The sequence below is a fragment of the Myodes glareolus genome, chromosome 1 (assembly GCF_982192425.1).
Source record: "Myodes glareolus chromosome 1, mMyoGla1.1, whole genome shotgun sequence".
In the NCBI taxonomy this organism is placed as follows: domain Eukaryota; kingdom Metazoa; phylum Chordata; class Mammalia; order Rodentia; family Cricetidae; genus Myodes; species Myodes glareolus.
In genome coordinates, this window is record NC_142026.1 from 97,104,708 (window position 1) to 97,132,285 (window position 27,578).

Sequence of the window (27,578 nt, forward strand, 5' to 3'; positions counted from 1 at the left end):
GAAAACATAATACCCACGTATGCTATGGTTACACACAATATAAAGTAAGCCTTGAAAATTGGGTTGGGATTTGGGTATCACCATGCTGGGAAAAAAGTTTTGAAGGAAGAGGCTAAACCAAAGAGGTGGTGATTATCCACAAGTGCTACAGGGAAGTTCAGAGTGGCCTGGAGGATTAGCTTAAGTGAAGATTTGCTAGAACTTGAGGCTGTAAAATACAGAGCTAGAGGTCACTTTCCATCAGATGACTGAGGTGACTAAGCTCATGACTAAGGCATCACGCCATTTTCCCATCCACTGAAACCTAACTCATAACTGGAGGTCGGAATTACATGAATGAATGAAGTGACTGGTGGATCGCCTTTTACATATGGGTGGCGGTGGGCAGCCATAAGGATTCTGCAACGGTTCTGGAAGAGATGAAGAAACTCTAGAGACACTTCTGTCCCCTGATCTTTGCTGTTAGACTATTGAAACAAAATGGACCCCAGGAAATTGGGATTTCCACAAGACTCTCATGCTGAGGGAAGGAAAAGACTAGAACTTGGAGCCAGAAGAGGACTTGTCTCTGGAAAAAAGTCTTTTCCTTGTGGGAGAGACTGAGGTTGACACACTGATGGGTGGGTGGCTGGTACACCACCTTGACCAGGACTTCCTAGCTAGACATACCTCTTGTTTTCTATCTGCACTTTAACTTCACTAAGGAACTATGGAAGAAAAGCCATATAAGTTGGGCAGTGCGTGCTTGTGTGCGTACGTGTGTGTGTAGTGTGTGTATGTGTGTGTGTGTGTGTATATATGTGTGTGTGTGTGTGTGTGTGTGTGTGTATACTCTGATCCTTTTCTCAGTCCCGCCACATTGAATCAATTTCCCTTTTCTGCTTTCACTGTCATTTGCTTCATTGGTCTGTTGAGGCTGGGCGGCGTATGACTTGTTAGGGACGACAGGGTCCGCGTCTGATCGTAACAATGTCATGTCAGTTCTGCTTCTAGGTCTGAAGGGCCTCATTTCCTCTCTGGGAAGTTTTTATTCTGGTGGGAGGATTGGACAGCGAACTGTGATGAGACCGCTCCAAGGAGACTCTAGACTTTGGGAGCATCTATTTGGGGACCCTAGTTGATTTCCAACATCTGCACTTGCTGACGGGGTGGATTCACTCTGTAATTTCCAACTCACTTAGATCACTTTTGCTTTGTTTTGTTTTGTTTTCGAGACAGGGTTTCTCTGTGTGTAGCCCTGGCTATTCTGGAATACACTCTGTAGAATAGGCTGGCCTCGAACTCAGAGATTCGCAAGTCTTTGCCTCCCGAGTGTTGGGATTAAAGGCCCGGCTCCTACTTAGATTGAATCTTTTCTGTCATGGCCGTGAGAGGAGATGGACAACACCAGATGCCCAAATCCTCTGGTCTCGGGATCAGCTCAATCCATCCACTACTCTGTGGACACCGCTCAGGAGAAAAGCCATAGGCGTTGGCGAGCCGCCCTCCCGACCCCCAGGGGGCGCCAGCTTCCGGGAGCCCGCCTCATTCTCAAGCGCAAGCTCGTCCACGTCGCTTAGTGGCGACTCCAGCCTCGCCTCCCAGCCGCCCCGGCAGCCAATCAGAACCGTCCATGTACTAACGGGGGCGGGGCTGCCGAGGGCGGAGGAAGATGGCGGCGGGGGCTAGGTGAGGTGTTGGCAGTGGCGAGGGGCTCGGGCGCGGGGGGTGGGGGGCCGCGGAGCGATGGCCCGCGCCGGCCGCTGGGGAGGATAAGACCCCGTCGCGCCGCGGGTCTGGGCCGGAGGGAGGAGACGGTGCCCGAGCGCCACGGGAGTATGACGGGGCTGTACGAGCTGGTGTGGCGGGTGCTGCACGCACTGCTCTGCCTGCACCGCACGCTCATCTCCTGGCTCCGCGTTCGCTTCGGCACCTGGAACTGGATCTGGCGGCGCTGCTGTCGCGCCGCCTCTGCCGTGGTCCTAGCGCCGCTCGTCTTCACGCTCCGCAAGCCCCCGACCGGCGGCAGGAACCGGCGTCATCACCGGCACCCTCACGGGGGACCCGGGCCGGCCGCCACCCACCCCCGGCTGCGCTGGCGCGCGGACGGCCGCTCCCTGCAGAAGCTGCCGGTTCACATGGGCCTGGTGATCACCGAGGAGGAGCAGGAGCCCAGCTACTCGGACATCGCGAGCCTCGTGGTGTGGTGTATGGCCGTGGGGATCTCCTACATTAGTGTCTACGACCACCAAGGTGAGGACGGGTGGGAGGCGGGGTGGCGAGGACGCTTCCGAATCCGAGGACTACACCTCTGGCTAGTTTGCTTCAGGTCGCCTTGCGAGGCCGCCGCCCGCCAGGCCCTGCGAGTTCAGGTATAAATCACAGTGCCAGCGCTTTCGAGGAAGGGAGATCAGTTTTATTAAACGTTGGCCGAGTCTTTGGATTTTGCTGTGTGTGTGTGTGTTTACATTTAAAAAATACTTATGTTCCGTTAAGGTATCTGTTTTGGCTTTGTTTCACAGAAGAGGGAGCTGACGTTCATTCAAAACATAAATTACGTTGCCCAAGGTCACAAAAGTAGTAACGAGGAAATAATTGTAACCAGTCTGTGCATTCTTCAAAGCGTCTCTTCAAAGGGGTTCAGTGCATTCATCTCAAGTGCGACGGTGGAGGATTTATACATGAGCCGCATCGTAGGTTTTTCCAAATGAGCTTTTGGAGTTAGATGGCATTTGAATTGAGTCTTTGAAAAGTGCACCCCGATCTCTGAAGCTCGGGATCATGTGTTTTCATTTACCCTTAGTGGCCCGTACGGCACTTGATGCGGTTGTCCTCCTGTAAGTTCTGATCGAGGCAATGAATTTCACCATACTTTTCTTAAGTACAAAATTCAGCACGTACTGCATGGCACCAAGCCTAAAGCACTGTGCCAAATATATTCCTCGGAATCTTGCCTTCATCTTGTGTACCCTCAGGCTGGTGGGCACACCCTAAGTGATGGACGACGTTTGGGGGATAAGTTACTACTAGAAAGGAGAGAAATTCTGGAGACAGGCGCTTGAGAGTTGGTGTAGAGGAGATGAAATTTGAGTAGGGCATTGAAGAATGGAGGGGGGGGGGAGGGAGTGGAGACTCCAAATGTCAGACGTGAATTTCAGTCAAGCCCAAATGCAGTGGTATTTCCTTAAGAGATAAAACCGTGGCAATAAGGATGAGTTAGGGCTGCGTTGCAGGGAAGAAATATGACTTTTCTTCGTGCTGCCTTGCCTGCTTACCCTAGAGGAGCAACCTGGGTTTTTACCTCTAACTCTTTGCCAGCTCGATATTTAAGTGCAGGGTTGGTTAGGGTAAGTAGTAATCAGTGACCCTCTCCTAGCTACCAAGGAGCATGGTTCCCTGTCATCTGAGACGATGATTTAGGGTAAAGCTTGGTGTATTCAGAGGCTGACAATACAGAGCTTCCCAAAGACTCAAGAGACCAGTAGAAGCCAGGAGACTGTTTGATGACACAATTCTTGCTTAAACCATTGCAGTCAGTCGTGCAGGGATATAATACGGCAATAAAAAAAATGGAAATTAAAAACATTAAGCAATGCGGATTGACTTGTATCCGGTAGGAAGGAAAAGACTAAGCAGAGTTGTTCGACTGCTTCCAAGCAGAGGTTACACTACATCACACTTCCTTGTTCCTGCAATTCTTGTTACTGCCTTTCGGATGTGACTCAAGTCCTTAGTCATGTGCTCTCAGAAGGAGAGCGATTTTCCATGAAAAGAAGTCAACTTCGAACAAGTTTTGACTGAGAACTGAACAGATTTAAGGAACATTTTTACTGACTGGACTTCAAGGATTCTGTGTGCTACTTAAAAGCATTTTTAGGCAATAATTTCATAGTTTGAATAAGAGATTTTCAACTTACTTATCCTGGCTTTTGACTGATTCTTTCGCTCAGCAAGCCATAGTTGGGTATATATAAATGCCATACCTTTCTGGGCATGAGCTTGCAGGAGTTAATGAAAACAGAACCTAGGATTTTAGTGAAAGTCTGGCATCTGATGTTAGCGTGTTAGAAAATACATAGTTTTAGAAGCATAATGAGGAAAAGTAAGGTAGGGGAGAGAAGGTGATAGCGGAAAGGCAACGGTGAGGAAAGAGATAAAGTTTTAGATTGGGTGGCCAAGGAGAAAGCCAAACTCTTGAATAGACAAAGATATTTAAACGTCATTCTATTTCCTCCAATATACTTCTTTTTAAGCTTACAGGTACTTAGGAAAATTTGTGTGTATTGCCATAGACATAAATGCTACATTCACTGAATATCTGCCGTGCTATAGAGGTCCGCAAATAAAAAAGCAAGTGTAGGAAATGGTATAACATTCAAGGAGATGTGTACTATACATTAATGCAGACTGATACATGAATCACAAATGATAACTGTGAAAGACTTCAGGGAGAGAAAAAGGCAAAAATCCCTTGGCAGCGCTGTTATTCTCTGTGGCTCTAGGAGGGAAAATGACACTTGCATTGGAACTAGCAAAAGTAGGTAGGATTTGGAGCTTGAACACTGTGCTGTCTCTGTATGTGAACTGGAAATGCCACCTCTTTGGTAAGATTCTTGAGCCTTGAATGGAGCCTTGGGAACAGTGAATGGAACAGATAAGTTTCCTTAACAGAATGTTGGAAAATTAAGTAAGATGATTGCTTCAGAAGCTGTTTTGCTTATATGTGGTTTTGTAGAAATCTATCCCAAAATTCAGTATTTTAAAATAATTATGTGTTCAGTCAGTTCAGCTGTGCAGTTTTCCTTGGGGTCACTTATGTAGATGCAGTCAGATAACTGGCATGAAGGCAAAGGTTGTCATTATGGGTCATCTATCTTATTCCTGGTATGCAGTGGCTGGACTAGGAGAGAGATCTGTCTTCATATGGTTCCCACATGGCTACTCTGAGCTTCCTTATATACTAGAGGCCTCAGAATTGTCAGAGTGCCTCCAGATCAGGTGTTCCAGGGGCAGACCAAATCTGCAAGGCTTTAGGACCTAACTTAAGCAATAGTCACACATCTGTCTTGAGTGAAGGAAATAGATTTTACTTCTCAGCTGTGGCAAAAAATGGCTCGTGCCTCAAGGTAGAGCTGAGGGCAGCCACCTTGGAGACAAGTTTATTGTCTCCTATATCTCAACTTCAAATCTGTATTTACATAACATTCATTCTAATTATGATGGGTTTTAGATTGTTTTTAATCCTTAGACTAAAATACCCATTGTATTTATGTACTTTGAAATGTCTCTTCCTGTGAATTGATGGTTTTGCTTGCTTGCTTGCTTTTTTAGAAAGAGTCAGGTCTTGGTAGGCTGGCTTGGTACTTAAGGTTTTCTTTTTTTCTTTTAAACTTTAACTTTATTTCATGCACATTGGTATAATGATGTCAGATTCTCTTGAACTGGATTTACAGACAGCTGTGAGCTGCCATGTGGGTGCTGGGAATTGAACCCAGGTCCTCCGGAGGAGCAGTCAGTGCTCTTAACCACTGAGCCATCTCACCAGCCCCTACTTAAGGTTTTCTTATCTCAGTTTTCTTTAGTGCTGGGATTACAGGTTTGTGGCTTGTTTTATTTTTATTTTATATTTAATGAGCTCTTCCTATGCTACCCAAATACCTGATTCAGATGATTATGCATTAGCTTCCCTAAAGCTGGACCTATAGGTTCACCTCCTAACCACACACACGCACGCACGCACGCACGCACGCACGCACAAACACCCCCTCCACCCCAGAAATCACATTTCAAAAGATGTTTTATATATATTAATTTTTGGTGGTTCTGGGGATCAACTCTGGGCCTTTGGTAAGTTGAGCACATAGCCCTGAGCCACGCAGTTCAGCCCTCTCGTGCTTTTTATAATACATGGGAACTTTTTTGATTATGGTAATTTCTGCTGTATTCATTCATCGGAAAGTGAGGTTTTCTTAGAAGATTGGTCAGGAATTTTTGAGCTCACAGTTTTCATAAGGAGAATTGGCTATTTTGTGTGTATGATTATGATTTAGGAAATTATTATGATAGGGACTGTGTTAAAAACTTTCTGAATGTATTTGGTGTTACAGTCTTTGGACTATTATGCTTTCTTCTGTGCACTTGAAGTACACAGTCCTGCATGTTGTCCGGATGGGTACTGTCCTCATTGGTATCTTGCTTATTGTATGGTTTTTAGAGAAGTTTGAGAAGGAGTCCTTGGAATGTTTATTGGAAATACTGACTCAGCATACTTCCTGGGCAGCTGGGCATCTGTTTTTATCAAGCTACTTGTATGGTGCTCCTACACGATGGAGTTTGACCTTAACGGAACAAAAGCTACTCCTGCGCTTGGCTGTGCAAGTTGAATCCTGGGTTGGAGCTGGAGCCTAGTGGATGTAGTTCTGAGGCCTGATATTCACCCCCCCGCCACATCATTTTTCACATTGTTCGCATGTAATGATAATTTGGGGTAGTCAGCAAGGTATTTTCTGTATGAGATCCAGCAACCAGACAGCAAAAATATTTTGTTCTTTCTGCTTCTATCTCTTTATTTGTAAATCTGTCGTGTGCAATAGTTTGGGGTAGTGATTTCTCAAATTAGCACTAAAAGGGCTGCCCAGTTCCACCCAGCCTTCTTAACCTATTTCTCATGGGTCTCTGTACCTTTTATTACACCATATTTAGTTTTTTTTTTTTTTAATGTTTGTTTGTTTTTTGTGATCACCTCTTTTTGGAGTGCCGGAAATGCTTTCTTCCTCTTCTCTCTTCTTCCTTCCTTCCTTTTTTCCTTCCTTCCTTCCTTCCTTCCTTCCTTCCTTCCTTCCTTCCTTTTTTTGTTGTTTGATACAGGGTCTCACTGTGTGGCCGTAGCTGTCCAGGAACTCACTCTGTAAACGAAGCTGGCCTTGGACTCAACAGAGATCCACTTGCCTCTTCCTCCTTAGTGCTGGCACTAAAGGCATGCACCATTACCATAGCTCACTCTATCTCTCTGATCCTTATGGGTCTACCCTTACCTCAGACTTGTGACTCATGCTGCATCACCTCCTATTAGTCTGTCTTGCCTCTGTCTTACTCTGTTCCTGGAGCTCCTAAGAACTATGGGTACCTCTAAAGATATTTCTGTTTTCTTAGTGTGTGTCTGCACTTCACGGTTGTATATCAGACATTCCATGGGTGTCAACTCTACTCCCTTTTGCTTCTTTCAGGGTATGGCTTGGTATTAAATGCCTGCTGTGGTCAGGCAGTACACATTCTTTGACTCCTGAGAGGGCTGTGCTTCCCATAAAGAAGCATAAGAAACTGAGTTGCAGCTCGTTTCCCAAGAGCGAAACCAAGAATTCAGAAAAGTAAACTTAAGTCTCTTCTACTTTGGCCTATGACATAGATACTAGCAGGAGGAATAACTCTTAATAATGATTGTTCTCCTTATGTTGAATTACAGAAGTGCCAGATCTATTGAAAGTCCAAATACACACATGGTTGTATTTGATATACTGAAAAGTATACCTGGAGTGTTTGTATTCCCATGTGTAGAAACTCATGGAAGGGAATCCCTACTCCTCACTTTTTCCTAGAATTTTGCATTTATCTCAGCATCCCAATATGTCCCATTCTCGCTCTTCTTGCAAAGGACTCTACCAGAATCCCATCATTGAGTCTTGGAGCATCCAGCCAAGCCCGCCTCCTTGGGTAGGCTCTTTTGAGTTATTTCATCCCTCTCTTGCTTTATCTCTGAAAGGTTCTGTTCTGCTTCATTTTTTGATGAGGAATAATTTTGTTCTGAATACGTTTTTATTAAATTATAGTGCTAGATCTATGAATTAAGCCTTTTGAAAAATATTTGTTATTTCTAATTCTCATGTATGTTCGTCAAGTGAAAGTGTTCTCAGAGGCCAGAAGAGATCACTAGGTCCTTGAAGCTGGAGCTACGGGCAACTGTGAGCTGCCTTATGTTGGCACTGGGAAGTGAACTTGGGTCCTCTGCAAGAACAGTACATGCTTTTAACTACTGATCTGTCTCTTCCGCCCCATGTTGTAGAAGGAGCGGTGGGCCTCTTCCCGCCGCCCACCTCCCAGCTAACTTTACCCCTGAAATAATTACATGGAAACTGTATTCTTTGAAACACTGCCTGGCCCATTATCTGTAGCCTCTTATTAGCTAACTCTTACATATTGATCTAACCCATTTCTAATAATCTGTGTAGCACCACGAGGTGGTGGCCCACCAGGAGAATTCTAACCTGCAGCTGTCTCGGAGAGGAGAGTCATGGCAACTGCCTGCCTCTGCTTTCTTTCTCCCACAATTCTCTTCTGTCTACTCCACCCACCTAAGGGCTGGCCTATCAAAAAGGCCAAGGCAGTTTCTTTATTAACCAATGAAAGTAACACAGACAGTTAACCCTCTTCCGTCACCATGTATTAAATTTTAATAGTAACAGTTATCTTTTGTTAACTTCTTGAAAAAAACATTTAGCTATTTGGTATAGAGCTATGTGTGTCACAGCACCTTCGTGGGGTCAGAGAGCAACCTGCAGGAGTTGGTTCTCTTTTTCCTTCATGTGAGGTCCGGGAGGGTTGAACTCAGGACTCCAGGCTCAAAGACAAGTGCCTCTCCTTGCTGAGTCATCTTGCTATCCTCTCTGTTGAATTCTTATTGTGCGGTACATGCTATACAAAAATGCAATAATTCTAAAGGATTTCCAACTCCAGAAACAGAATCTAAAAGCTAAGAGACATATTGCCTAAGGAACCAGGTCTGTAGTAATAGGAGCGGCTGGCTATGGCTCGGCTCGCAGCTAGCTTTACCTGAAATAATTACACGGAAACTGTATTCTTTTAAACATTGCCTGGCCCATTAGCTCTAGCCTCTTATTGGATAATTCTCACATCTTGATTAACCCATTTTTATTAATGTGTGTAGCACCACGAGGTAGTGGCTTACTGGGAAGATTCTAACCTACGTCCATCTTGGGCCGGAGCTTCATCGTCTGCCTGCCTCTGCTTTTTTTCCTCCCACAGTTCTTTTCTGTCTTCCCTGCCTACCTATATTCTGACCTATCAGGCCAAGCAGTTTCTTGATTAATTAACCAATGAAAGCAACAGATAGATAGAGGACCCTCCTACATCACAGGTCTAGAATTTGAACCAAATTTTATTTAAAAGTTTTGTTCACTTACGTTATTTTCATCATTTAGAAAGCAGACAGTAGTCACTTTATGGACTGACTCTGTTGTGTCATGGCACTGACATCAGGTGATAGAAACTTCACAAAAGGCGTCTTAAGGCAGGTAGTTTTCCCATCTCACTGGTCTACTGGGTGCCTGTCTAATCACTGCAGTTTAACTATGGAGCTCTTGCTCTCCTTGAAGTAACTGTTCAGCAGATTAGCAGAGCTCTGAAGACAGTCTTGGTTTCAGAATGTGTAGCTTTAGCTGAAGGTTGCTGGGGTGGGGAGGAGTACTTGCCTCATGTGTGAAAAGCCCTGTGCTTCATCACGATGCTAATGAAACAGTTAAATAAAATGTGCAGATGGAACTGAGAAAGTCTGTGTGTCTTCAACTTGCATACTTGTATTGGAGGGCTTAAAGCCGTTACACAACACCATCAGTCCTGTTTGTTTCCTTGCTACAGTATGTTAATGTCCTAGCATAAAATTGTTATTATGTGTGAGGTGTCCTGAGGCTCTCCAATAAAATAAAATAAAATAAAATAGTTTAATAACTTATAAGGATTTGTGTTTATATGTAAAATATATATATATATATATATATATATTCTTCATTTAAAATGATTGTACTATTAAGTATATGTTTTCTTCTCCAAAGACTCCTCCAGTAGTGTGATGGCTGTGTGTTACAGAGCTTAAGTGAAGGTAACCAACAGGTAATTTACTTAGCTCTCTAGTTGAAAATAAAAGGCATTTAGATTGAAGGCATGTATACAAGGACAAACTGCTTTAATTGCACAGCTTGGAGGAGCTTGGTACCTAGGAGAGATTCTTTTAGTGTTATCTTTCTTTGTCCTGTGAATCATTTTTGCTAGATGTTTCTTAAAAGGATTGTTCCTACAGAAAGAACAATTATGAAAATTCTAATTGATATGTTAAATGTGTATTTTAAGTATTTGAGTATATATTTCATAGTCATTTTTTACATTTGATTATATATGTCACATGAGTTTTGCTAGAGCCTTTATGAAGTACAGGCAAGATTGATTGATTTATTGGTTGGTTGATATGTGGTCCTGGAATTCAAACCTAGGGCCTTAGAGCATGCTAGGCTCTACCTCTGAACTATATTATCCAGTCCCAGAAATACCAGTTTCTCTATTTTGAAACCTGAACAAAACCAGCCAAAACATTTTTAAAATTGTAAAATACCAGAATTGAGATAGTCATAAGAATGGAGCAGGGAAGGATACATTTTGTGTTAGTGACAGAGCAGCATGAAAGAACTGCATTGCCACAGATTCCAGAGTGCTGTGTGTACACATGCACCAGGGCAAGGGTAGGAACATTCCAGTGTGCTATGGTGGAAGGTCAGGGAGCATTCTAGTGTTGTCTAAACTTTGCACTTAGGTTTTATACCACAGTTACAAACATTTCCTAGAATAGAAAAGAGACACATTTGGCTCCCAAAGCACATAGCTCTTGTTTATCAAGAAACGCACCACACAACACACACACACACACACACACACACACACACACCTACCTATTTTGTTCTTGAGGTGCAGCTTTCCTAGCATAAAATTTTATTCTTTCATGGGAATTTGAGATGTGTGGGCTTGTATGTATGCATGTTTTCAAAGACGACTCTCACTACTCTTTCTGTTTATGATAACTTTGGGAAATCAAGCCTTTGTAAGATAGTTATAGAGCAACAAAAACAGAAATTTCTTATGTCATAACAAAACTTACATTAGATTCCTAGGTGATTCTACAGGAATACTTGTAGTTAGACTTTCTTTCTGACTGCCAGCTCCCCAGTAATGACATGGAGATGTATTAATTATGTAAGCTTGGCCTTAGCTTAGATTCGTTCTCAGCTAGCTCTTGTAGCTTAAATTAGTCCATTTCTGTTCATCCATGCTCTGCCACATGGCTTTTTACCTGTCTTCCATTCTGTATGTCTACTCCCTCCATGTGTTGCTGGTATCCCTCACAGCCCTGGATTCATTCTGAGTTCCTCTGCCTGGAAGTTCAACCTGTTCTCTCCTGCCTAGCTGTTGACCATTCAGCTCTTTATTTAACCAATCACAACAATACATCTTTACACAGTGTAAACAAACATTTCACAGCAAATACTTGTTTTTCCTGTGAACCTTCTCAATCCTTTAAAACACTATAGAAAGAAAGTATTAGTCCCTTCTGTGGCTGTGGTAGTAATTCTCTGTTGCTGTTGCTAATACTGTGTGACACACTTCCTTCAGCAAGACCACACCTCTGAAGCCTCCCCAAACAGTGCCAATTGAGGACCATATGTACAAATACATGAGCCTATGTGGGACATTCTCATTCAAATCACTACATGCTGCAGTTCTGAGTTTTTCAAAAGTTAATACTGTGGGCTTTCGAGACAGCTCAGCAGCTAAATGTGATTGCTGCCACACCTTACAACCCAAGTTGCATCTCTAGAATCCATTTCAAAGTGGAAAAACATCTCTGCAAAGTTGTCCTTCAACCTGCATAAACATGGCAGGTGCACCTCCTCCGCCCCCCATCAACCAAAAATAACACAAGAATAATAAAGACTGACTGATAGTAATTTAGACCTAGATTTCAGAGCAAATCCTTCCAACACCTAAGGACAGTTGTTTGACCACCCTGAATCTAGTTCCTTATCGTTAAAGGGGAGGATAAAATTTCTTTCTTTTTGTTGTTGTCTTACTATGTAGCTCAGATTGGTCTTGAGTCCTCAGTCCTTGTGCCACAGTTCTCTAAATGCTGAGGTTATAGTTATGTAGCACTGGGTCTGGCTTAAAATACCTGACTAAATTGCAGTGCGACATTCTGCTTTCTCAAAGGTGTGTTTTCAGATTGGCTTTCCTTAAATTGTGTAAATCCAACTGGATATGAATTCTCACCCTCTTTTTCATTTCAACATTCTTGGATCAGTCAGTTTACCTTGTAGAAGACAAATAAGGTTGATTATAAATGAGAAAAAATAAAACAAACGTCCACATACCTTGAAAAATTATGTCAGTCAAAGCTAGCCTTCTGTCTTTCTTGTATCATGTGACACGTGTAGATTTTGATTGCTGAAGAGAATCGTAAACTGGTCATCCTCACATACTTTGTGGATGAAATAAACACCGTAGAGTGTGGTCAGCTATAGGGTCAGGTGTGCCTGTTTTATGTAAGCCTTGGGCAGAAACTATAGTTTATGTTTCTGCTGTTCTCTGCCCAGCTTAGCCTAGAGCAAGGCTCTCTCTGTGATTCTGGCTCAACGTTCTGCCTTGTAAATTCTGCATGCAATCAGGAAGTGTCTACTTGTATTGTGAGAGTTTCCATTCATGCCCCTCAGGTTTTGTTGCTAGTTGGCACTTGTGTACTGATAATTCAATTTTTTAAGGAAACACTGAACTCCTGTTATATGGAGAGAGACTTGGGAGAAAAAGATAAATGAGCTAGAAATTCAGAGGTAAGAATCCAGTTCAGCAATGGAGGTGGTTGGTTAACTTAATGCTACTTTAAAAAGTGCAATTTTAAGTTTATTAAGGGATTTGAAGAAAATCCTTGTGTATTAGGGAATGAATGAGACACTGGGAGAGGTCTCTGAAAGTAAACGACACTTTAGTTGCTCTGCAAGGAATTGGAAGAATTGTGCAGATGTAGGCCTTTGAAGGTCATGTAAAGGATAGGGGTTGGGTGACTACATCTGTTTGAGAAGCCTAAGGTTGATTAATTTTGTTGATTATAGAGTTACAAAGAAATAGGTTGATTTATTTCCTAAACATGCATTATTTCTACCCATTTGCTGTCGAAGCAGAGACAGCAGTGTTTATGTTAAGGGTTTACTACTGCATAGAGCCGTTGAAGACACTGAAGTTGGAATGGGATGAGATGGGAGATGTACCCAAAGCTGAGTAATTTGGTAGCCTAGTGAAGCATTCTGGAAGGGGCAGGAAAACTTGCTGGAAGGTGCTTGTGATGAAGAAGGCTGCAGTGACTGGAAACTACTGTGGCAGTGGGCGAAAGGAACAAGGGTATAGAGACCATCGCTGTATCATAGCCTGAGCTCTTCTTGGCTTATTCGTGGGCAATGAAGGTGGCAGTGCTGCAGAGTGGAGATGACGCCTGGGTGGCTGGGCAGGTCGAGCTGCCTTTGATCTAGAACTGCACGCTTGCCCACCTACCTCATCCTTTTATAGTTCTCACTCTGCCTTTTTCTACATTCCATGGTCCTAAATGCATAAAACTTACTTTTACAGCACCCTGTCTCCCTTTGAGATGAGGCCTCAGCCTTAAGTCATAGCCCAGGCTGTCCTAGAGTTTAGGATGTAGCCTAGGCTGGCCTCAGACACACAGTATTCACATTTGTTTTAGCTTCCATAAGTGCTGGATTACAGGTGTGAGCTACTGTTCTCTCCCCCAACTTGTTCTTGTTCTGATTGTTTGAGAGCCAGGTGTGTGGTTCCCCCCCCCCCAGGGTTTCTCTACATAGCTCTGGCTGTCCTTGAACTTAGAGATCTGTCTGCCTCTGCCTCCTGAGTGTTGGGATTAAAGGTGTGCACCACGGCTGTCAAGTCTTCTCCCTGCTTGCATTTGCCTGTTTACAGAACTTTGAGGTAAAAGTTGTGGTTGGAATGAATTGGACGTGTTCGGAACAAAACAACACCTTCTTCTTACTTACATATTCAAAAATTTGTTCAACATGGCTGCTTGACATTAATCTTATAGAGATTCCTCATTATTTTACTAGACTTCTTGGCATGCCTTTAAATATGAACCCTAAATTTTGCCATATTCATTTTACCCTTGTTCTGCCCCCTAGTGGATTTAAAGATTTCTGAATGACTAGACTCAAGGAGAACTCTAGGCAGTGAGAGAGGGCTGAGGAATTCTCTCCATCTGCGGAGGTACGAGGACTGACCTGGACTTCATCCTCATAGATACAAGACTGTTGTGATATTTGTATGTCTGTATTATATATTTATAATAATAGCAAGATGTTTTTGTATTATACATGGGAGGTTTTTGACTTGCTCTTAATGGCATCTGTAACTATTATTGCTCAAGTTTGCATGTTTAACAAGGATTTGTTTTACTTTTAATCGCGCACACACACACACACACACACACACACACACACACACACACGTGAGAGAATGTGTAGGTGCCCATAGAGTCCAGATGAAGACATAGACTCAGCTGGGGTTAGAGTTACAGGTGGTTGAACTGCCTGATATGGAAACTGAACTTGGGTCTGCTGCAAGAACAATATGTATTCTTAACTGCTGAGCCATCTCTCAAGGCCCTGCCCACTTTTTGGTCAAAGAAGAGAGCCAGTTCCTTCAGGTTGTCCTCTGACATTCACATATGTGTGCTGTGACTAGTGTGTGCCATTCCAAATAAATAAGTTAGTTTAAAAAGATGTAGTCTTCTGCTACCTAGTATAAAAGCCATGGAATGGTCTTTTATCTCTTATGTCATACTCTCTGTACTCAGGTTGGCTATAGTAGTCCTTAGACTGGATTATGTTTGGAGTCCTACTGTAGTAGCCTGTTGCCTGTCTAGACATTGCTTGTACATTGTCAAATATCTGTTTGGCCAGCAGTATGGAATAAAACTTTTAGAGTCAGTCGCATCTCAGTCCTTTCCTCATAGCATTTGCATCAGCAGTCTTTGTGTGTATTTTATGCATTCCAGACCCCACTCTGTCTCAAGCATTTCCCCTGTCTAATGGCTTCTTTATAGGTATCTTTTTAATTTCCTAGATTGAGTTTAGTTCAAGTCTTGCACTGGAAAATTGTTTCACTTTATTTATTTAGCTTGTTGTGTGTGTGTGTGTGTGTGTGTATGTGTGTGTGTGTGTGGTCAGTGAATATGTGCCAGGGCATGTGTGTGGAAGTCGGAAGACAAATGTGGGAATTGATTCTTTTCACCATATGGGCTTTTGGGGCTGAACCCATAGCAAGCACCTTTGCCCACCTGTTGAGACATCTGTGAGACCCCCAAGTCTTGCTTCTTGTGAAAAGCCTTCTTCTGTTGAAAGACACATTTTTTTTTTCTGTTTGTCTTAGTTATGAAGAGACACCATCCACAGCAACTCTTATAAAGGAAAACTTTGAATTGGGACTGGTTTATGTTTCAGAGGTTTAGTCCATTATCATCCTAGAGGGAAGAGAAGCATGCAGGCATGCAGGCAGACATGGTGCTGAAGAGGTAGCTGAGAGTTAACCAGATTGACAGGCAGCAGGAAGGAGAGTGAGCCACTGGGCTTGGCTTGAGCACCTGAAACCTGAAAGCTCACCCCAGTGACACACTTCCTCCAACAAGGACACACCTTCTACAACAAGGGCATGCGTCCTGATACTTTCAAATAATGCCACTCCCTATGAGCCTATGGGGGGCCATTTTCATTCAAATCACCACCACGTGGAAGAGTCCAACTTGGTATTTGCTTGCTGATCCTTTCCCTTCTCTTCCTACCTTCTCCCTTCCCCTCCTCCTCTTCTTTTTAACTTAGATTGTTAGATGGGTGTCATATAGTTTCTTTTTTCTTTTTCTCTAAGGGATGTGGTCATAAACCTTAATTGCTCTGCATGGTTGGAAGATCAAAAAAATTTATTTTTGTACTTGGGTTTAAATTTTTTGAGTTTTGTGTGGTTCTGCATCTTCCTCCGGATAATTGGCTGCAGAAGCTAGAAACTGAGCTTGGATGACTGTGGATATGATAGAGATAGCCCTCAGGGAGGTGACTTTAGCAAATCAGCTCAACTTTATTCCAGAGTATAGGAAATATATAGGATTGGGAAGCCAGGGAACAAACTCTACTTTGCATTAAATGGCACATTCCTGTCATAAGGCTCCTGTATGTGACAACAGGGATCTATAGCAAAGCTCCTAGTACAAGTCTTAGGGAAAGGTTTCTAGCAGAAAACTGTGCCATAGGTCATGCTAGAGATAAATCAGGCATCCAGGTTTTAGACAGCTTTCAGATAAGGGTAGTCCTCTGGATCTAGGAATATTCTCCAGATAAGGGCAGGTAGAGAGCAGGAAGTCTCACTGGGGAGGAGGGAGTCCTCCTTGTTGCCAAACCTAGAGAAAACTGCCAGGCTATGGCGGACAGCAACCTCTGACCAGCAGTGCCTCTCAATAGTTATGCTCTAGTTTTATTCTTTACTTTGTGCATAATTTATACTGCTTTCTCCTATAAAACAAATCAAATTGAGGCAGTAGCATTTAATTTAGCTAATAAACCTGCAGAGAAAAGATGTTCGATCGGCAGTCAGGAGTAAAGACATTCCTAGACCAGCCCCCAGGATACTGGATTTTAGTTTCTTAGGATGTCAGTAAGTAAAGGTTTCAAGTATGGGACCTTTTAAAATTTCTTCTCAAATTCTAGTGTATCGTATTCACATTTCTTGTGTGTCGTGCTTTTCTTTTAGATTCTAGTTTGAGACTAACCATCACTGCTGTCTTTGAAATGCTTTCTGTTTTCGGTCTAGTATTGTATCCACAGCAAACATCTGGTAGTCATTGAAGAGTGTCACCTAACCTGGTTGTGATCTCTTTGATCATAATTTCTTTTTAAGGTATATTCAAGAGAAATAATTCCAGATTGATGGATGAAATATTAAAACAACAGCAGGAACTTTTGGGCCTAGATTGTTCCAAGTACTCACCAGAGTTTGCAAATAGTAATGACAAAGATGATCAAGGTAAGTGCATGTGGGCAATTGGGCACATGACCATAGGAAGGTGTGTGTGTGTTTCAGGGTGGATTTTGTCACATTCTTCATTTATTTTGCTCTGTTGGTCTTTATTATAATCAATTATATTGCTAGAAGGTAATATTCAGAAAATAATAACAGTAGCAATTGACATTTTAGAAATGAGTCCATGTTAAAGAATTTATTTAACCTTGCAGATTTTATAGCCCTGTGAACAGAGATACATTTATAATAGTAAATTTAATGAGTATATAAATTGATGCAAAACTGGTTTTTCTATAGGGTAATATGAAAGAATGTTTAATGTAATACTTTTTGTATTATTATCAGTTATCTAGAGTCTTACAGTTATAAAGTCGCTTCCAGAGCCAGATAGGGGTATGGACAGTGCACACATACTCCACTGAAGCACAGTTTTCTTTAGTTTGAAGTTTTCTTTTATGTTACTACTAAATTGACTGTGAGAGTATATGGCATTTTTAGATAGCAAAAATTGTGGCTAGCGTTTTCTGTAGAGGGTTTACTCACTATGCAAACCTGTTTTGAGGATTTAGAGAAGCTGTATGTACAGACAGGCACTGCTGTTTTCAGAGGAGCAAAGGGTGTGTTTGGTACTGACACCAAAGGGCTCGAGTGATTCCTGGCTATCACAATTCTATCTTTAGTTTGGTCTGAGCTTACTTCATAAAACTGAATTTGAAATAAATATGGAAGAGTGTGCTTTAAAAATTACCTTATCTGTTTTTTTTCCCTCTAGTTTTAAATTGCCCTTCAGCAGTGAAGGTGCTGTCCCCAGAAGATGGAAAAGCGGATATTGTGAGAGCTGCCCAGGACTTTTGCCAGTTAGTAGCTCAGCAGCAGAGGAGACCCACAGATTTGGATGTAGATCTGCTAGACGGCTTACTTAGTAAGTCAGGAATGTTTCCCATTTTGTCTCCCAAAAACACAGATGAAAGCGTGTCTTTCTATATTCATTCTGTACAATCTGGTTTGCCAGGCCTGGTGGCTTATGTCTTTAATCCCATCATTCAGGAAACAGAGGCAGGCAGATCTTTATGGTCCAGGCTAATTAGCCAGGGCTAAATAGTGAGACCCTTTCTTAGGGGGAGGGGAGAGGCTTTTATTGCTATACCCCTTACAGTTCTGACGTTTAATGACCCACATGTGAAAATGATTTCAAGATGTGGAACTTGCACTTAACATGAAGATTTACTAAAAGGAAGGAATTAAAAGAAATAGGTATTTGAGTATGTGTGTGGGCACCAGGGCAGCAGTCAGAGGATAGCTTTCTGGAATTGCTTTTCTCTTCCACTACGTGAATGTGAATAGCTCACCAGGATTGGTAGCAAGTACTTTTACCTACTGAGCCATCTTGCTGGTTCAAGGAAAGGGTTTTTGAGGAATTTTTCTTTTTAATGAATATTCTTGGAAGTAGTACTTTTTTGTCCCTCTTCCACTTCTATTTCCTCTTTAGTTTGGGCTTTAGCTTAAGGAACTTTATTATGAGGTAAACCCCCAAATGCAGCCTTTTATCCATGCCTCCTTTTTGTATTCATTGTTTGCTGTGCAGATAAACCACTGTATGTGTCATTTTTTTTCTAAAACACAGCATCTCATGTATATGCACTCCACCTCACCCCATACTGCTGGTGAAATTCTTTGGTTTGTTCTTTCTTTCTGAAGCCCTTAGGAACGTTCTAAGACATTAATTAATTAAATTAATTAATTTATAAGAAATTAATGTCCATTGATGGCCTCTGTAACTGTGATATCAAGACATTCACTCTTCATTCGTTACCATAGAATGTAATTTTACTTGCTTACTAATCATGCATTTTCTTAAAATGCATATTCATAAAATAACCTCAGTTATTTTACTTAGCTCTTAATCTGAACTTGCTGACTGCTCACCTCTTATTTTCTCTTACTGGTTAACTGGGCTCAGGGAGTAGCAGACTATTGCCTAGGACTGTTTCATCAGAGTTACTGAGATATTGAACATTTCTTGGACATTTTGGAGCCCAGTTAGAGAGGAATTGATGGATATTTCCTAAATTGTAGCCTGGGTGGCATATAGGTGGCCTTAAGGTATCCCTTTGTGAAGTTATTGAAGTGGTAAGCCAAGGAGCTTCAGGGTTTGCTAATGTATAATGAAAATGTTTACAGACTTCAGAAAATTCTCTCTTTTATTTTTCGAGATTACCGTTTCTCCCTTCCCTTTCCTGTGTCCAAATCCTCCATATTACCCTCAACATTCTCGTTTAAATTCACGGGGTTGCATCAATTTTTGTTGCACATACCCCTTCCCGCATTGTTACACCCCTGCCCTCCCCATATGACCTGTTCAGTCTGTATAATGTTACTTGTATGTATGCTTTCAGGACTGACCATTTGGTATTGTGTAACCAGTTGTGCACTCTTCCCTAGGGAATACTATTTCTTCTTCGAGCATTTCTTAGTTGCCTGTAGTTCTTTATGCAGGGCTGAGGCCTCCTGGGCTTTCCCCTGTGCACTTTAGCATGTCTTTTGTTGCTGGCCTTGTTTGGCTCGTGTTCAGGTAGGTGCAATTGTTGAGACCATATGGGTGTAGCATCTCACGTTACTAGGAGACACTCTCACAACATATGCTCTGATCCTCTTGTTCCTACAATTCTTGATGTAGATTTTAAACTTAATTATCTGATAGGGTATTACCAAACACTGTGAACACCATCACTCCCAAAGTCCTTTACAGCTATGTGTAGATTTCACTTAGCCCTCTAAACCAGAAGGCAACTATTGATTTGCTTTCTAACTAAATTTTGCATTTTTTAGAAATTTTATGTTAAAAGCAATTAAATAATATTTAGACTCTCATATCCTGCCTAATATTGAACATCCTTTTTTTCTAACATCATATTTTAATTTATTATTTGGGAATTTCTCATAATACACCCTGATGACTCACTTCCCAGTCCTCCCAGGTTGGTCTCCCCCTGTGACCTGCCCCCCCCCCCAAAAAAAAGAAGAAAAATTCAGTTAGTGTTGCCCAGATACTCACTGGAGCATGGTCACACTTCCAGTAGACCTTAAAGAAAACTGATCCCCACCCCCACCCACCACCATCATTTTTTCCATTTTAAATGAGGCAGGACCTCACTGTGTAGCCATTGCTGACCTGGAACTCAGTGTATAGAATAGATTGGTCTCAAAACTCACAGAGATCCACCTGCCTTTCTTTCCCTCTGGAGTGCTGGGATCAAAGGTGTGTGATCCCATACCCAAAAAGCTAATACTTTTGAGGTTTGTCAGTGTTTAATGCATTAGAACTTCATTATTCTTTATTCTTTGGTTGAGTAATATTCTGTTCTGTGGATATACTCATTTTATTCACTCACCAGTTGCTAGACATTTTGTTTGTAGTTTTTGGATGATAGTTGCTATGACCACCTGCATGCACGTCTTTGTGTGGGTGTGTTTTCTTTTCTCTAAGGTAGATACCTAATAATGGGATTGTGTCATGTGATGAATTAGTATTTCATTTTTAAAGGGAATTGCTAGACAATATAAAATTTCTATACTATATAAAATAGGTATATATTTTGTATCCTTAGCAGCAAAGTAGAAATCTCCTCTTGTTCTTGCTGGAATACAGTGCTGTCCAGCATTGCTTTTCTTGTGTTTGTCTTTTAAGTATAGTTTAAGCCTTCTAGTATATATGTGATAGTATTTAACTCATATTTTCCTAATGGCTAATGATGTTGAGTATCTTTTATGTGCTAATATGCCACCTATAATTTATTTGACAAGTGTTTAAATATTTTGCCTATTTTTATTATATGCTACACATGTATGCACATGTATGGAGATGAGAGGACACAACTTATAGTAATTTTTCTTTTTAGTTATTTTGAAAATTTGGGGTTCTTTGCATTTTTATACAAATTTGAGGGTCAACGTTTTCAGTTAGGAAAGCACACACCCACACTTTTTTGGCTTAGGTAAAATATAATTATTTTATTAAAATATTATTTTAAGATAGTAAGAGTAGTGTTTTTATTTTTAATGAGTAAGTTGCATATACCATTTCATCCATAATTTGATAAGATTAGTAGATGTTGCTCACGTAAGTAGAAACTCATCAGAGCTGTGAATCATATTTGAGAGTGCTAAGAAGTGTTTGTGAACAGTCTGAGATCTGCTAATTGACAGCCTGGAGACTATAGTGTATATTGCTAGTATGCCAACATCATTATGTTCTTCTAGTAAAATTTATCCCTGTATAAAAAAATGTAGAATGTTTCAAGCTATATTAGGGAATCAAACTGAAAAGACAGAAGAACAAGGATCTGGGAAGGTGGTTCATAGGTAAAATTTGTCCTCTGTACACACAAATGCTCTGGCACAAATTGCCTACACTCAACCTAAAGCGTGAAACAATCCCATACCAGTTTGGATTCAAAGGGTTATTTATTTGAGGGGAAAAAACTTACAGAGCACCGTCCTACACGACAACCAGGAAAGTAATAGTCATTGGAGCAAGAGAGAGAGAGCGCGGAGGGCTGCCGCTGCTTTTTAAAGAGAAAGAGACCACGCCCCAGTGGGCTGGTATCTCAGCGGCTATTGGCTGAAGGAATTGAAGGAACTCTCGCAGCACCTCCCCCTTTTGTTTAAGTAAGAGAGTTCTAAACCTATTACGAAATTATATACAATAAGAACAAATGTAAGAGGTTCTTCTCTATTTGTGTTGCTTTCATTGGTTGAATAAAGAAGCTGCCTTGGCCTTTTGATGGGGCAGCCCTTAAGTGGGTGGAGTAGACAGAACAGAATTCTGGGAGGAAGAAGGCAGGCAGAGAGAGCTGCCATGGAGCCAGCTGCCAGGTCAGACATGCTGAATCTTTCCCGGTAAGCCACGACCTCGTGGTGAACACAGATTATTAGAAATGGGTTAAATCAAGATGTGAGAGCCAATAAGAGGCTAGAAATAATGGGCCAGGCAGTGTTTAAATGAATACAGTTTCTGTGTAATTATTTCGGGGCTAGGCTATCCGGGCAGCTGGACACAGCCTGCTGCTTCTTTTACAACACTCACCTCATACACCAGTACAAGAAGAAAATACAAACTGAGTTTTTAAGGAGAAATAAAATGACTATTAGTGTTGCCTACAGTAAGGAAATACAGAATAATTCTGAAATTATCAGTTAAGTGATCATCATAATAAAGATACTAATGTAGCATACTGCTTTACCATAAGTATTTTAAACACATTGCCTCAATTACCCTTCACTTTGGCCTCTGGATTATATTGCTCATATTACCATTATTATTTATCATGATTATCTGCATGCCATTGAGATGGAAAAAGGAGACAAACAAAATTACAAAGTTAGTAAGAGGTTTAGTCAGAACCACCCAGGCTTAGCAGTTTTCAAATTCTGCACTTTGTATTTGCTAAGCCACAGAGAAGTTGTTCTTATCATTTGGAGTAGTTAGCTGTACCCCGTGGTACATCTTGTGTGTGTGTGTGTGTGTGTGTGTGTGTGTGTGTGTGTGTGTGTGTATGTGTGTGTGTGTGTGTGTGAGAGAGAGAGAGAGAGAGAGAGAGAGAGAGAGGGAGGAAGGGAGGGAGGGGTCATGGTTCCTCCCCTCCAGTCCCTCCCAGATCCTTCCCATATCTCTACCCACCAAATGTTATGTTCTTTTTAAAAACAGACAAAATCAAAACAAAATAATCACATGAATAAAAAACAACTTACCTATGTAAACACAAAAAATGAAAATCAAAATAAATAAGCAAAATATAAGAAGTGCCCAAATAAACCAGGTGTGGTGGCTCATGCCTTTAATACCAGCACTTGGGAAGCAGAGACAAGCAGATCTCTGAGTTTGAGGATAGCCTGGTTGGCATAGAGAGTTCAAGAGCCAGAGCTGCATAAGACAGCTTTAAGACATAAGATCTTGTCTTAAAAAACAAACTAACAAACAAACAAACAAGATAGCCCAAGCAAACTGAGGTGTACACACAGTTTTAAATCTAGATTACACTGACGAGAGGAAAGGTGGTGGTTGTTCTTCTCTGAGTGTGATGTATTTTGTTCAGCAGGATTCCCAGCTGCGTCCATTTCATGCATCTTAGTCTGGCTCCCTATACCCATCTAGGTTTAGTAGTCATCCACGGACTTGCACACTGGCTGTGCTTACACGCCTTAAAATTATGTGCGTGGCATTTGAAAGTTGCATTTTAAATTGATACCATTGCTCAAGTCACCTTGCCTCGTCTTTACACTGGGTTTTTTCCTGTCTTATCCTTTGTTCCTCCATATGAGTAGTTTGGAAACATCATTTTCATAGTTGAAACATCCATATCTGCATCGCCTCAAGCCAGGTCTCTAAGGATGCTTGAGCTCTAGGGAACTCTGAAAACATTTATACTGTGTAGCTAGGAATTGGTCTTTCAGGTTCCTTAGCTGTAAAATATGTGCATGGAATGACAGGAGATAGATGTTCTTCTTTTCTTTTTTCTTTTGTTTTTGTTTGAGATGGGGTCTCATTATATGTAGACCAGGCTGGACTTAAACTCTAGGAGATCTGCCTGCCTCTGCCCTCTGAGTATTCTTTTGTCTTTTTTTTAGGTTTGTTTTTATTAAAGTTTTTTTTTTTAAATTAAAGTTTATTAAGCATTCAGATAAGAGAACAGAACAGGAAATCTAAGAAGCCGCTTAATTGACCTGTTTGTGTATAAATGGTGTCTATTAATTTTATGTATGTCTTTATGCCCAAGGTTCACAAGGTTTCCCTGATCCTGATTTAGTATTGAAGTTTGGTCCTGTGGAAAGCACCTTAGGCTTTCTTCCCTGGCAAATCAGATTGACCGAGATCGTGTAAGTAACTGAAAGTGTTTGTTTTGTTCTTTGATCCCAGCACTGTACTGTATCTAATGGTAGTACCTCATCCTTTAGCTCAGGAGCTTCTGCGTGAGTGGTAAAGTAAGGGCCTGTGGATGAAGTGGACAGTAAATGTGTGGCTGCAGATGTCTGGTGTTGACTGTCGTTATCAGGAGACAGGAATGAGCAGCATCTGACTGCTGGAGCTGTTGTTCCAAGGAAGAAGTAGGAATCCACTTAGGCATTTGATACTGATAGAAATTTTGTGTTATAGTAATGTTAGGAAGCATAGTAAGTGGGGTGTTGTTTAGAGATGCAGGGGACTGGCCCTGTTGAAGGATGGTGTGAATGAAATGGGGTTGAGGGCGTCAGAGTCTGGGTGGTTCAGTCTGGAAAGTGGACACAGGGGAGCCTATAGGTGACACAGACATGGTGATTTTGAAGGCTTATTTGGCTGTTATGGCTAGTGTTGGGTTGGAGAAAGGATAAAGTAAGAAGACAATTGAAGGGCCTGTAGCTGTGATTGGGGTGAGTTCAGTGAAGGGAATGAACTCACTCATGTAGAACAGGGCCTGCAGACTCTAACGGCCAGAATGAATCAGATCTTCCAGGTCATGCAGGAACTTTCTACTTAACTAAAATTCGCCCACCTCAGCAAGTGCAGCCAGATAACCACAGACAGCACAGGAACAAATAGGGATGACTGTTATGGAGGAGCAGGAGGTCAAGGCCAGCCTGGGCTACATAGTGAGTTCTGGACAAGCCTGAGCTACCAAGAGAAACCTTTTCTAACAGACAAACAAAACAAAGGCAGACTGTTACTTGTTGATTCCTGATTTTGAAGAAAAGAGAGTTGACTTTTGTTTTGTTGTTGTTTTCTTTCTTTTTTAATTTTAGTTTTCCCTAGACAGGATTTCTCTGTGTAGTCCAAGCCATCCTGAAACTTGTTCTGGCCTTGAGCTCACAGAGATCCATCTGCCTCTGCCTCTCGAGTTCTGGGATTATAAAGGCATGTGCCATCATGCTTGGTTAATGTGTTACTTTTTAAAATGGGCATTTTAATGTAGAGTTGAGGATTTAAATAGCACAGGTGACAGATACCAACACATAATAGATTGTCCATTGTATCTGTGTCTATACATTTGTCTTATATTTTGTTGAATTTTGTCTGTATTTTTGGTACCTCCAGCAGACTAAGCACCAAGATGTCAGATGAGGCATCTCAGTCCTAAAATGAACATGCTAAAAAGCATTCAGCAGCTGAGACACTGAGGGTAGAGACACACAGGGTTTGAAGACACTGAGGGTTTGAAGACAAGTAGATAGGGCAGTTGATAACGTGGAATAAGACAGGGATGTTGGAGATTTAGGGGTTTTGTTTGTTTGTTTTTTTCCATCTATGTATTTTCTATCCTGGCCTCAGTGTCCCCTCACTGGAAGTGTTGGAGTTTTAAGGGAGACATGAAGCAAATTTTTGGAAGAATGCCCCCAATATCATTTGAATAGAGACAATAAGACAAAATTGGCAGCGGACATTATTTTCATTTGATATTAAGGTGTTACAAGGAAAAACTGGCTGCTACTTTCATAAATTCCTAACAGTTGGAAGAAGGAAGTAAAGCACTGTCATGGAAGAGAACCACAAGCTCAGGCAGGAGTAGTAGGGTGGTGTGAGTGAGTGAGTGAGTGAGTGTGTGAGAGAGAGTTTGTGTGTGTGCGTGTGTGTGATTGAGTGTGAGAGTGTATGTGCATATGAGAGTGTGTGGTTCAGTGTGAAAATGTGTGAGTGTGAGAGTGAGTGCGTTTAATGTGACTGGAATTCTGAATTTGAATTATGTAATCTGACTGTGTTTGGCTCTTACTGTTTTGAAGTTCCAGACCTCATTGTGAAGCTATTTAGAGTTGAGGGCTTTTTCAATTTTTGAAGATGATTTAAAGAACTTAAAGGGACCCTCATAATGTGTTCCTACCGCCTTTCCCCTGCTTGTCTCGTGGAATAAATGCTCCCACAGTGTTGGCAGCAGGGTTGCTCCGCTCGGTTACTGGGTGCTCTCTGCGTTGCTCTGTGGGAGGGAGTGCCTGCAGCTCTGGCTGAGGCTAAGCCTGGCTTCCACAGACTCTCAATAGTACTGCCTTTACTATGACCGTGCAGAGTTCTTAAAGTGACTTTGAGTACATTGTTAATACACAGATTTTTAACCTTAACATAGGTTTCTGCATTAATAGATTGTGACTGTTTTTGCTTGAGCTGTGTCACAGTGAGTTTGACTGAATAAATTAGCCCATTTTGTATATAATTTACCTTTTTCTGCCTTTAACTTTTGTACATCATTCCACCCCCCATATTATAGTGTATCATCTAATTCTCCCCCTCCTTGTGTTTTCTTTTCAGCTCTTTGCCTTCTCACCTAAACATCAGTTATGAGGACTTTTTCTCCGCCCTTCGTCAGTATGCAGCTTGTGAGCAGCGCCTGGGAAAGTAGTGGTTCCTGGTTGCGAATATGATTTCAGGCTTTTGGAGAAAAGGACCCAATTGACTCTGATGTTTACAAAGTACCTATAAAACCTTGTACACACCTAGTTCATATTCCTCATAATTTATCAACAAACACAAAAAAGTGTCTTACTTGAGAGTGAGTGAGTGTGTGCGTGTGTGCGTGCACGTGTGTATGGAGATAAATTTATAAATGGGGCACATTGGCGAATGGAGTACGTAGACCTACAGTTGAAGCACGTAGCGGCCATGTCTTCGGAACTGAGATTTCAGATGGAAAGGCTTCAGCTCCTGCTACTCTTCTGTTTTTGTGGGGAGTGGCGGGGTGAGTAGAGAGCTGGTGTGGTCGTTTGTGGTGGGAGGGGATCATTTTTGTTCAGTCTTTCTTAGTGACCAAACTTTAATTTTTAAGAATAATATATTGACTTACTAGTGGAAGTATTTTCATTTTGAGGGACATTCAGAGATTCTGGATTGTTCCCTTGTTGAAAGTTTGCTCACCTGCAGAGCAAAGACAAGCCTCAGTTTTCCGTCCATTTCATTTTTCTGTGTAGTAAGCAGTGGGACTTGAGAGTACTGGTCTGGGTTGTAAAGATCATTTGAGAAAAAAAAACTTAACAATATTAAAGTACAGAATATTAAAAAAATTTAATTAGGCAGTCAAAAACCAAAAAAGTGCACAAATGATCATCTTAAAGATGGAAAATTTCCCAAGAGGACAGTTTCGATTACCTTGTGGAATGAATAGACTCCTATATTGTACCCAAAGCATTAAAAAAAAAAAGTTTCGATTAGCTTCTTATTTAAAATAAACATTTGAGAGACGTTACCAAGGCAGCTTTTTCCCCTCAAAAGTAACCTGCTCCTCTCTCGAGTGCACCTGGGGTTTTCTTTGCCCAGTGAATCTCAGTGATGACTTTGCATAATGATTAGGTAGGATGGAGGCCTGTATTACCAAAGTCTGTGAGCATAATTTAACTTGATTGTCCATGTTCTCTTGTATTCTAGAGAACAGCACTGGTTCTGACAGAATTGAATTCTTGCTAGATGTTTATTGTTTTTCCACTGATAATCTTTGGATGGAAACCATTCTTTATATTTGATGGACAGTTTTCAGAAAACTTTTATCACCAAGTGTACAAGAGTCAGGCACATTTAGAATAGAGCAGTTTAAATGATAGGCCTCAGAAATCTGAAAAATAGCAAAGAACATGGGTATGCAAAATATGCTCTGGAATTGCCTGTCAGACTCTGTTTCAGCTTTGGATTACAAACCCCATTTATGATTTTTAAAATATACTTGAAATAAAATGATTGAAATGAA

At 41.5% G+C, this 27,578-nt stretch overlaps 1 protein-coding gene across 1 annotated transcript; it reads left to right on the forward strand.

Moving 5' to 3' along the window:
* The first annotated feature begins 1,702 nt into the window (after positions 1 to 1,702).
* Positions 1,703 to 27,578, forward strand: Nus1 (NUS1 dehydrodolichyl diphosphate synthase subunit). Its single transcript, XM_087911029.1, has 5 exons — positions 1,703 to 2,232; positions 16,759 to 16,884; positions 17,654 to 17,803; positions 23,658 to 23,757; positions 26,153 to 27,578. The coding sequence occupies exons 1-5, from the start codon at positions 1,818 to 1,820 to the stop codon at positions 26,241 to 26,243; spliced, it is 882 nt and encodes a 293-aa protein (XP_087767155.1). The 5' UTR covers positions 1,703 to 1,817; the 3' UTR covers positions 26,244 to 27,578.

Excerpts from the sequence above, each read along its gene's own strand:
- Nus1 (XM_087911029.1), top strand. The coding sequence starts at position 1,818 with ATGACGGGGCTGTACGAGCTGGTGTGGCGGGTGCTGCACGCACTGCTC. Across the intron at positions 17,804-23,657 it reads TCTGCTAGACGGCTTACTTA|GTTCACAAGGTTTCCCTGAT; the intron begins GTAAGTCAGGAA and ends TTTATGCCCAAG. Across the intron at positions 23,758-26,152 it reads ATCAGATTGACCGAGATCGT|CTCTTTGCCTTCTCACCTAA; the intron begins GTAAGTAACTGA and ends TTTTCTTTTCAG.